Consider the following 12,062-nt stretch of genomic DNA (forward strand, 5'->3'; position numbering starts at 1 on the left):
TGGCTTTATAGAGGTCCGGGGTCTTCTCTTACACTTTTCTAAGTAAATGGTCTCTGGGCACATACATAATGAAAAAAATATATATCCAGATCTAGAAATGTGTATACACGGCATGTTTATGTTGTGCCTTACAGTTAGTTTTTTAATCATTAACAAGTACAAGACCACCACTAGTGGATATACTTTCTTAGTTGACATACTTGTGCATAAAAGACAAAATGCCAAACATTTTTCATTTCAACTTTAATTTCACCATGTATCCTCCAATACGCTAACCACACAACCAAACACATTCTGCAAGCTTAGAGGCTAACTCTGTATCAATTCCAGAGGATTTGAATAAAGATGGCACATGGAATAGTAAAAAGGATGGAAACGCATACAATGATGGACTGGAACAGACGGTCACAAACTGGCTCTTGACAATGGACTGCTACAGTCAGCTAAAAAGTCATTTCAGTAAATCAGCAGGAAACATGGCAACAGTGTCAAGCAGTCCACCACGTCTTGAACCGAGTCCCAGTTCATCTAAACTGGTTGACAAAACTGGTTCCAAGGGCAAAACATGGAGTTATTTCGCTGACAGAGCTCACCAAAACAAATACCCAGTGGACATGCTAGAAATCCAAAGACAAACTTGATCCAAAGCTGGCAAAGTCAGGTGCAGTAACAAAATGCATGGTGGCTGCAAGTGTGATAAAGTATCCAGTGACAACTGCAGCATGTTACTACTTTTGTTTTGGTATTGTAGAAGTATTTATTTTTCAGTTAATGACAGCATTCTTTACAGCTGTGCAAAGCTCACAATGTCTGAGGACATTTGATCTCAATGCAATGTGAAAAAGCTCAGCTGGCATTGAGATGACATGAGATATCGTGCATATCTCATTTTAGTAACGCTACTATAAGCCTGCTTTCACATGCTTAAACATTTCTCTTTTATTTTTTTACACTGGAAAAAAGTAAAATTGGAAAACTTGATAAAAAAAGAAGCCACATCGCTGAAAAATGGCTGTTTCTCTGTTCAGTCAAACTTTGTTTAAAAAGCTGCCCATAGACCTTGTGTAGTCAGATGTAGTTAAATCTTGCAGGGCTCCAACTATGATGGTGTCATTCTCCAAAAACCTGGCATCATAACAAGAGAATTTCCTTCCCTTCTGCACCATTTCCCATTCTGACAGCAAAAGCATGTGGAATACAGTCTTTATTTGCAGCATCAAATACCCCAGTGTGTTTGAGGAGCCTTGGGAGTTGCCATTTTTAATCAGGAGAGGGTGGCTTTGTCTTGTCCTTGTTCCATCCAGCATTTCTATCTGTGCTGGGAGGGCTTTTCAGTAGATTAAGCAGCATTTTCATTTAGCTCTGGTGTTAGAGTCACTCCAACTATTTATCCATCCAAAGTCTGAAGCTGGAACAGTCACAGAGATTGCTATTTATACAATTAAATTACATAAAAAATGCATTTTTTTAAAGCAACGTCAGGTACAGTAAGTTGACAAAGGATAACAGGATAATCTAGTTCAGCTTGCTGTGTGGAATAACCAACGTGAAGCGAGGGTTATGATGATGAGCAGCAATATTATAGAAATTACTGGTAATAACTGTAACTAATTTAAACCCATTCGGAGTTGGGATTGCAGAAAAGTTTTGTGACATAATAACCCAAAAGAAATGGGAAAACATATTTTGCACATTCCAGCATTTCCATGAAGAGGGTACACATGATATTCCTGAGTGTACCTGGAATTTCCAGATACTGACAAAATACTAAAAGGAATACACTGACTCGCCTAACAAATTGCACCATATTCCATAATATTCTACCAGATTATCAACTTTTATTCAGGGAATGAACAAGGATTCATGTAATTTAGGAGATAATCTGAAGTGGTGTGGTCAGTGTTTACCTATGCTGTAAGTAAATTCAGAGAACAGAGCATTGTGCAGTAATGACTGATGTCTTGTCTCCCCAAAATGGTTTGACCATGACCACTCTCTGAGAACATGGATTTTTCTCGACCCTCGAGATGGTTTTTAGAGGGACAAGACAAATATTTCAGATGTATCACACTGAGGCATCATGCTGGAGGTGAGAGGAGGTAAAGGGAGAGTGAGAGATTAATACAACAGAGGGGGAAAGAGAGAGAGAGAGAGCAGAAAAGTGCAGCCTGCCTGCCTGGCTGACAGTTGACTCTGTTGGATGTGACTTTCACAGTCTGCTGGCGGTTTGTGTGGAAGCCATCACATCTGTGACTGGCCGTTTGATTAATGAGCCTCTCAGCCTGTCTGTGCAGTTTGAGGAGGGGCCACGGCCTTATCCCAGGCATCACTGATTTATTCGCCTTTGGAGCAAACCTCCAAGTATCACACACGCTAAAAATGTAATGTTGAACATTCAAACACACGCGGCCCGACACATGTACGCCCTCTGTGATATGCTTACAGTATACAAGCTGGTGCAGTGCAGATGCACACAAGCAGGGATGGGAACAGAGTGATGCGCATAAGCTCGTCCCTCTTCTTCACCACCTGCTTACGGCTAATGAAAACCTCAATGTGTCAGTGCTGTCCAGGGGTAGCGAAGACAAAACACGCCATGTATAACCAAGCAGACAAAAGATGTATTCTGTCTCCACCAACACAAACTCCCATCCCAAGCTGTCAGTCAGTAGAGAGGACACCCAAGGAGATCTACGAGAGAAGAAAGAAGCCCTTCCTCAATGACACCTCACACTCTCCTGATTTTCAAAAGTGACAAGTCTTTTGAATTCGTGGCCTCGCAAGATGGAGAGTCTGATGATGGCTTGAGAGCATTTCTTCTTGTTTCTTTGGCAGCGGCAGCCGTGAAATGTCACTCTGGCTAACCTTGAAGCTCTTTTCTCCTGCGTTGTTTAATGCTTCCAAGACTAGGGCAACCAACTGCTCAAAACGGTACGGTACCATCACCCTTAAAGTCAGATAAATGCTTTGAGAAATACTTCCAGGTACACAAATGTGCATTAGTGCGTGCATGCCCTCACAAAAAGATGCACACGTGCTCACACAAATGCACAAAGACGAGCGTACACTCACTCATTCCCTGAAGCGTAAAGTAAGACCATTAATCCAGACACACTGAGATCCAGCTTCTCCCCAGGTTGATCAGCGTCCGTGGAGAAAGACGAACGTTCTGACATATTTGTTTTTATTTTATTCCCTGAGAAAAAGGCCCGCCATATGGCAGCGCCAAGGAACAGATGGCGATTGCCCACTTCCTGAAAGCACAAGTGTCTATCGCCGCAATTTAAGGAGCCGCTCAAGCAAGAGAATGCCACAGACTGGCATTTTTCCACAAACTGCTATTGTTATAGACCAGAGGGGTAACAGAAACAATGAGACAATTCAGAGAAAATGGTTTAGTGTTCAGTAGTTATACTGTAGCTAACTATATTAAGCCAGCAAATCTAGAGGTCAATACTACTAGTACCCTTTTACTGTCAATGCGTGTGTAATAAAATCGTACCGAGCAGTGCTTACTCAGAAAATAAGGTCTAAATATAGCACAGCTACAGTATATCTAACTCTGAATTTACTGCGGGCCAACCCATGACGTCTTTCTGTTGCTCCACGCTGATTTTAAGACCGTGTACCCGGAGCAGTAGAACTAGCAGATCTAAGCATGAATGTCCTTGGACGATATTAGATCCTTATGATGGAGTGGAAGAGTGCCAAGTGACACATGAGGCTTCATCTCTCATACTTGGCTACCCCTTAACAACCAGGTCAGGGGACCTTCTCTGACATATAGGTGCAAGGAAACTGTTTCAAAAAGTCACCTTAGCAGATGACAGCTAAAATGTGACTTTTGTCTGTTGCAACACATGACACTTTTTCAGACTTGTTTCATTTTTCCACGGATGGAACAGAAAAATGACATAAAAGACCGTAGCACTCGAAGGCCTTGGGACGCAATCAGAGTCACAGAAGAAAGAGAAGGGTCAGCACTCCTGGCATTATTTCCAACCTACAAAGGGCCTGAGCTGTGTTTTTTTTTAAATTGTTTTGTATAAAAGTACGCTCAGACAGAGTTACAAGTGTTCACTAAAGAAAAGGGGATTTGAAAGTGCGACCAAGGACAAAGCAGTTGACTTATCCATTTGCAATCTATTCGCTGAAGAGAAACTTCAGCATCAGTTGAAGCACTTAGTGCTTTGACTCAACGCTTCTGTAACAAAGAGCGGTTCATAACTTGAAGTCAAGGAATGAGACAACCTAGACAAATTTCAATTCGTAATGCATGGAAATTAATATAAATGCATTCAGTACAGTTTGTTCAAGGTGAAATGTTAAGTATATATGAGCATGTAAGGAAGATACTTTTTTTTTCCATATGCAAAAACTTTAAATCTGTTAGAGATAAAGGAAGACACTGAAAACTTTAGGGTGGCTGAATTTTACTAGTTAGTTCTGCTGTTAGACCTTGATTCACAAACAGAGCATGTGTTGTTTCTCTGGTATAAGCCTATCATAAGTCAGCTGCACATCAGTGTCTATAAAGATGTCCATCCATGTAATAGAGGTACTTTCAGCTGCTAACAAAGGGTTGCCACAGCAGGTAGCTCTTCATGTTTGATTTTTATGTCTGATGTCCTTCCTGATGCATCCAACAAGGGATTTGTGTCTCCTCCTGGAGCTAAAACAGGGATCTTTTGATTTTGCAAAAGTAGAATTCAGAGCCACCCATCCATCCATATAATAAGGGGGAAAATAAGGCAAGTAAAGTAAAAAAAATATCTATTTAGCAAAGCAGTTAGCCTTCCTTAATAGGTTTTTGAGGCCTATCATTTATCACAGCTGGCCAAGAACCAACAGGTTGGTCAGTTTCCCAGACAAACAATCAAAATTTGACCCTGCCAGGCAGTACTCCATCAAACACATCCACTAATCACTGCTTCTTACATTGTTTTTAACAGTAACAACGTATTTAACAAAGCCAACCCACCATTTAGTCAGAAAACTAGTGTTTTTTTACATAAGTAATCCATCTTCCCATTAATGTATCAAGTCTGCCAGGAAGCCAGGTCATATAGTCAACCCTGGGGGTCCTTCAGTAGTATTAATCAGTCTGGTTTCTGCTGAAAAGCTCAATCTGTAGATGATGGATGAGCTATCATGCCAAGGGAACTGAAGTGACAGGTGACAAAGAAGGACACACATATCTGTATAAATCCACTCTCCCTCCTGTCTGGCCCGAGCGTTACACCGTCAAGGTAGCAGGGTGAAAGTGTATGTATACGCATGTGTGTGTACGTGTGTGTGCCGACATAGTGTCTCAGCATGTGTCCCGCTCTGCTAATGAAGTCATCTGAACAGTGATTTAACAGCCCTGGTTTAAAAGCCTACCGCCCCTTAACTCATAGCCTTGCTCCATTAGAATGTGATATAAACCCTAGGCACAATAACTGTCTTGCCACTATCACAATATATAGGAGGCCAATGGGCCACACTGCTAAGTCACACAGCCCGGGAGCAGAAAAAAATATTGACTGTGTACAGGAAGAGAAAGTCATTCAAGGAGACTAAAAGTTAGAAGGTAGAAATTCACAACAAGGTCACAATAAGAGGACTTTTTATACTGTACGGGGTAGAAACATTACTATTAAAATCATCAAGAGGGTGAGATATGCTGTGGCTTTTTCAGCAACTGGAAGCAGTGAAAGAGTAATTGTTGTGAAGTGAAAACAGCCGAAGGCGCTTCGGCCTGTGGTTACGCAGAAAGTGTTCCTTATCTACACTAACAAATGGATCAGTGGATGAGACATCAGTGTGCTTATCCCATGAACGGCCTTCTATAGCTTGAGGGATATTTCTGAGTCACAGATTGATCTGAGAAAAACTTTGACAGCTTACATGTCGCCAGTCCATGAAACTAACTTCCTGCTCTGTGCGAGCAACTTGTGCTGAACCAAAGCCATTCTCCAAATCCTCCATGAAATCTGTTCCTCTGGCCCAACAAAGACAGGCTAATGAGGCAGATGACAGAATCTCAGACACTTTGATACTATGAGATTAGGGTGAATTATATAACCTTTAACCCCTCCCACTCCCATCTTCACACTTTTTGAATCCTTGTCAGAAGTGATATGCTTTTTCTCCGTGTCGCTCACAATCTCAAACTTCAAGTCCAGACCCTCTTTTTCTATGTCTCTTGCTATCGGACTTCATATCCTCTTCTTTCAGTTTCTATTCATGAATGCTGAAACACTAATTTGGCTCAGTCAAGCAATGACAGTATCTGTTGTAGCATGCAACAAAGCAGCGTATAAGGGGCGGAAGAATAGAATATGTGTATGTGGGTGTGGGAAGAGGGGGTAGAGGCATGGAGGCGACAAAGCTCGTCACAGCGTAGCACAGAGCTGAGTACTTCACCCTTATTAGGCCCGTGTCCTTGGCAGATGCAGAGCTTGCCCTTTGTTAGAAAGGTGTGTGTGTGTGTTACAATGGCAGTGATTTAGAATGGATTGGGCGTAGGTGTGGAGACAAGGTGCAGTAGCCCCATAGCTCCCTGATAGCTGGCAGTGTGACAGCTGTGAATGGAGAACAGGGAACAGCCTGAAGTATTGCAATCTAATATGTGTCACATACCTGCATAAATATTTATGCCTGTTGCAGAGTAAAACAGGAGGGGAGGGGGAGGAGAGGATGGGACAGGAGTGGTGGACTTGGGTGAAAAACTTCAATCAGATGACACAAAAATCCGAACCAGCCTGTTTTTTTTATCCATCTTTATGTACCAACCCCAAGGTCTCAAAAGTACCTAATAAGCAGGCATTACTCAATTACCAAAAATTGTGTCTGTGCAGTCAGTGACACATGCATTCACAGAGAGGATTTCATTGATCCACTCCATTCAGCGCACACGGTATATGATAGCACTCCAATATCCTCTTTCCAAAGATTTCTTTCCACAGCACAGCCCGCATTATAGAAGACACAATCGGGAAAATGAAACTTTATATGCTGATAAAAACCATCTGAGGTCTGTACTAAGGCGAGTAATTCACAAAATGACTGCACAAATGAAACACAAAAAGACACATAAAAATACATATATTGCAACAGAAATGTTTTACCTGTTGGCCAGCAGAGCTCTGAAGGTGACCCGACTCATGCCCTGATAGGCTGGGAGCAGCCTTGCCCAGTCCCATGCCCAGTCGACCACAGCACTCTGTTGATGTATGAGGATAGCGTTTGTTAGTTATTAATCAGGGTTAATACCATCAGTGCATTACCGCTCCAGCTGGGACCCACTAACAAAAGAGGAGGGGGGTCTCCAGCGCAGGCCACCGACATCAGGCGATCAATCATGTCCGCACAAGAAGGTTTTTATTCCAATAAGACAGCAATTAATTTATAAATCCATTTGGGGGATGTAGCCATCATTTATAGAAAGATAAATCAATTTTTGGAGGGAGTCGTTACTCTTCTTGCTATGCCTTTTTTCCCCCTCTTTCCATCTTCAATGGCACTCTGCCAACCCCCCACCTTCCCTTCTCCTTTTCTTTCCCTCTATTGCTAACTCTCACTCTTTTTTAAAAATACACACACACGCGCGCGTGTGGATGTGAACAGGGAACACACACACCTGGCACCATCACCATATTGGGAAAGCAAATAAAAATCAGATTGCTTTGATTGTAAAATGTCACTCTTAACTCCAGGCTGAGTTTTATTGACAAAAGGAGGAGAACTCTACTCGTTCCATCCATCCATCCGATCCCCCCTCTGCTTCTTCCTCATCTGTGATTGATGGGTGTAACTTTTTCCTCCTCCCTCCATTTTATTTGACAAACAACACAGGCACCTGAAGCGGAGAAGGCATTTTAATCATTCTCTTAATAGGGTGTTTCTATGCAAAGCTATGCAGCCTCCTGTGATAAGCCGAAAACAGGCCAAGTCTTAGAAATTAAATGGGACTAATGTTCTTGAAAAGCCACAGCAAGAACTGAAGCTGCTATAAGGGACAAATATAAGAGTCACAAATACAAATCTTTTTCATAGCTTATGTTCTGTATTTATCACTCTATGTTTCCCTTTTTGTTTCTTCTCTTTCTAATCACCCTCAACTGATCTTAGCAGATAGCTGGTCCTCCCTGATCCCGACTCTGTTGCAGGGCTCTTCCTGTTAAAAAGGAGTTTTTCTTTCCCACTGTTGCCGAGTGGTTACCCATAGCAGATTGTCTGATTACTGGAGGTTTCTAATATTGTAGGGTCTTTCCCTTTCAATATGAAATACCTTGATGTGACTGTTGACTGAATAGGTTCTGTACAAATAAAACTGAATTGTATTCAACTCTAATAATATAAATATTAAAGTTATAATTCTAATCCTTAAAAAAAGAAAGCAGAAACACACAGGCCTATCTTGAGAAAATACTTACTGCTGTAAGTGTTATAAGTACCATTGTATCTCTCCTAACAGTGGGGGATATCATAGTAATAGAGGGGAAATGAGGGGGAAAGCGAGCAACTCTTACAGTGAGTTACCTGTAGGTAGACTCAACCCTGATATGGAGAACAAAAAACCTAACAATTAAATGAACATCATGGTGACACTCCTGGGGATAGGTTCAGGATAAGAGGCTACATGGTTCAAAGCCCCAAAGAAGTGCACTTTAAGACTGCACTCTCCTTTAACATTACTCACTTCTTTACAAAAGAAAAAAAAAAACTTCTCTCATCTTTTCACCTCTTCGGCGTTCTTTTCTTCCTGCCAGCCTAACTCCTGCTCGGAAAAAGACAGCAACCTAAGGGGAATAGGAAAGCCAAGCCCCAGAAAGACCTGACAACTTCAGAGACTACCACAGTATCCAGTTCACTAGAGACTCAAAGAGCTTCTAACCTTCAACATTAAGCTTCCGGCCTCGGTGAAAGTTATAATGACACCACGCTGTATGTCACAAGTACACCCACACAGTACAAAGTCTGAAAACTGGAAAAAGTTCACATGAATATCAAAGATGTTTCACACAACTAAAACAAGTTTTAAACACTTATTTGCTACCAGAATATAATACAATGTTAACCTTAAAAGGCTTAACACACCTGATCCAGCTTCTTCTTGCCAATGTGGTCAAACTGGTGGAGAGGATTGAAACGGGCACCTCCAACATGACTCTCGGGGCCAAGATCAAACTTCACAAAAAGAGGAGGATCATTTGGCAAGTCTGAGCTTCCACTCAGTTTAGACATCAGCAGTTCCTGTAAGCAGGTTATGAGGGTGGGATGGAAGAAGAGAAACACAGGAGACGGATGCAATGTGATTGATAAGACTGATAATAAATAAGCTGTAAAGAAAAAGTCTGACAACTAGAGTGAGGCCAAAAGGTTTTGTATAAGTAAAATAACTAAACTCAAAGAAGATCGAACAGACCAAACAAATAAAGAGTCTAGTGGAGTTTTAGCGTCTACTTACGTGTATGGCTCCACCCTGAGCCATATTTCAGTGAACGAATAAAGCAATGAAAAACATATATCAAAACAAAATATGTACAGATGGAACGAAAGAGAAACAGGTTTTTTACACTAGTGCACTTTCTGGTGCTGTTTCTTTAACCTTTGCTGTAGTTGTAATGCATGTGTCTCACAATAGGTCCAGCATATAGCAATGAGTCTTTGTACACTATGACTCTATGTGTGTGTTCATGCACACATAGGCATCCTGGTGTGAATTCGGTATATTCCCATCCGTCAGCTTGACATGGCCTCTGGACCTCCTCCTCCCTCACCTCACCACCAACCCAGTCTGTCCCTGACCTGCATGTTCTTGCCTCGACCTTGGCTGGGTAGAGACGCTGGAGCTGCCAGAAGGACAACTCTTGATTCTTGCGGTTCCCATTCACATTCTCTCAAATTGCCGAGCAGAGTTATATGTGTTAACACTTCAAAAACATCAAAAACACATACTCTACATGTCCATGCTGGATCCTATTAGATACAGATTATGAACTCCAACTAGACAGAGAAAGGTAAAGAGATCTGGTAATGCAATTTATCTAAATTATCTAAATGTAAAAAATAAATAACCAGGCTCATTTAGGTAGTTATATTAATTATATTAGTCTTAAGACTAAATGTCAAAGAAGTGTTGCATTAAAAATAAATTAAAACTAAAGAAATTAATATCCTTTTCATTTAGCATGAAGAATAAAGTTTTTAAGATTTAGTTGTAGTATGTCATGTCCTTGTTTCATGCTAGAAAAACTAACATGTTTGCATTCAGAAGAATGGATAGGGTTAACAGTCTTCCCAGCAGCACTACGAACTCTCTGGGATGATGTGCTCATTACAGAAATACACAAGCGACTTCAGAGACCGAAAGAAAAAAAAAAGATGGAAAAAACCCACAAAAATAGCATTTGTGTCTTGTGATAGGCTTGTTAATAACCATTGCAAACTTTTGAATACTGTCCAGTATTCATTTAAAAATGAATGGAATCAGACACAAAATTCACATATAATGTGAGAATGCAATCAAACTGTATGTACATTTCAGGACACTTGAGCCAAGCTGGCATAATGTTAACTTATAACCAGCAGTTGTTGATGTGTAAACATCAACAACTGCTGTTGTGCATTATAGAGCCCCAACTTCAGTTAGCAGCATCCATAAAACACAATTAGGTGGAAGGACGTCCAAGTTTTCAAGATGGCATGGCAACATGGCGTAAGTGTGTGAGAATGCATCAATTTGTTGGACTAACACTAACTATTTATGAGTATAGTATTCTCTTTTTCTATTAAGTCATCTCAAAAAAATATTTACTGTACCTTTAATGTTTTGCTTTTTCAACTTTATTTTCATTGGACAGGAAACGGCAACATTCCAAAAAAGTGTTACTAGACCAGTTAAAACAACTTAATATGATTTTTAGCTTTTCAACAACCACCAAAGATCTTCTTTAGACATCAGAAAACTTTAGCTACAATAGGCTAATAAAATCTAATCGATTTGGGGACTTTTAGAAGAATGGTTTTTGAAGTAAATTTCATAAAATAACTTCCACTTGAGTTTTAAAGGGATGTTCTTCCTCATTGAAATCTCTTCCAAAAAGCTTTCCACGGAGTCTAGTAACTCCACGAGGCTTCCTCTGCTCTATGTGAGGTGAGTGTATTACACTGGAAATCACTGTAGGTTTGCACCCTTGAGGTCACTTGAACAAAAGACGATCAGAACAAGCAGACTGCACACAAGCAGCAGCCCTCTTCCCTCTGTCTCCCCCTCCTGAACAGCCTGCGGCCTCAGGCCAGCAGCCACCTAATTGCTGGGGAGAGCAAGTACTTCCCTACCTCATTGCCTTGGATGATGTGATAGATCTGCCTCAGGTAGCTGCTGCCACCTGCTTTGTGGCAGACCTCCAGCAGCATCAGGCCTATTTTCTGCTCAGTCAGTTCAGCTGCAGCAACTCCTCTCTCGCTTCCTTGTTCAAATACACTGTGAGTGAAACAGAGATGGGAAGAGGAGAACTTAGTAAAGACAACACAAAGAAAAAACCCAGCGTGAAGAACATAGAAGATGAGAGGAGCAGAAGGAGGCAGGGTGTCGGCTTATATTTGAATACCACCTCTGGCTAAGGAAGTATCTTCGAGTTTGGAGAGGAATTTGGGCTACAATTTAGAAATTGCTATGACTGGAAAATTAACTGTATTAAAATTAAAGTTTGTTTTTTTTATTCAGTTACTTCACAAGGCAAAAGAACTTCAAAATGTAAGTCTTGGCAAAGAAAAAAAATTACATTTTGCTCTAGTATCTGAAAACCAATCAGACCAGTCAAATCTTCTGTGGTGAAAATGACCAAGAAATACCAAAATTATTTTCACTATTTTCATTATAATTCATGAGATACATGAGACATTTTAACCAAAGGATGCCATTGCACTGGACTGGAGTGCGTGTGTGTATGAAGCTTGTATGTAATTGTATGTCAAGGTCCGTAGGCTTGTATTTTCCCAACCCAGGTGAATGCCGGCACCGTTTTCCTGCCCTTCCTGTATGGATGGGTATCACACTACCGTCCATCAAA

General features: G+C 41.0%; 1 protein-coding gene across 6 annotated transcripts in view; it reads right to left on the bottom strand.

Annotated features, from left to right (window-relative positions):
• The window catches only part of kiaa0825 (KIAA0825 ortholog), a 122,134-nt gene that overhangs the window by 56,282 nt on the left and 53,790 nt on the right, over nucleotides 1-12,062 (bottom strand). For all 6 annotated transcript variants that reach the window (XM_082554003.1, XM_082553998.1, XM_082554002.1 and 3 more), the window contains 3 exons: nucleotides 11,329-11,473; nucleotides 9,085-9,240; nucleotides 7,113-7,207 (listed from right to left, as the gene is read on the bottom strand). In XM_082554003.1, the coding sequence (XP_082410129.1) occupies nucleotides 7,113-7,207; nucleotides 9,085-9,240; nucleotides 11,329-11,473 (396 nt within the window). The remainder of the gene's footprint in view (nucleotides 1-7,112; nucleotides 7,208-9,084; nucleotides 9,241-11,328; nucleotides 11,474-12,062) is intronic.

Source organism: Aulonocara stuartgranti, assembly GCF_965226115.1.
Source record: "Aulonocara stuartgranti genome assembly, chromosome: 12".
Classification (NCBI taxonomy): Eukaryota; Metazoa; Chordata; class Actinopteri; order Cichliformes; family Cichlidae; genus Aulonocara; species Aulonocara stuartgranti.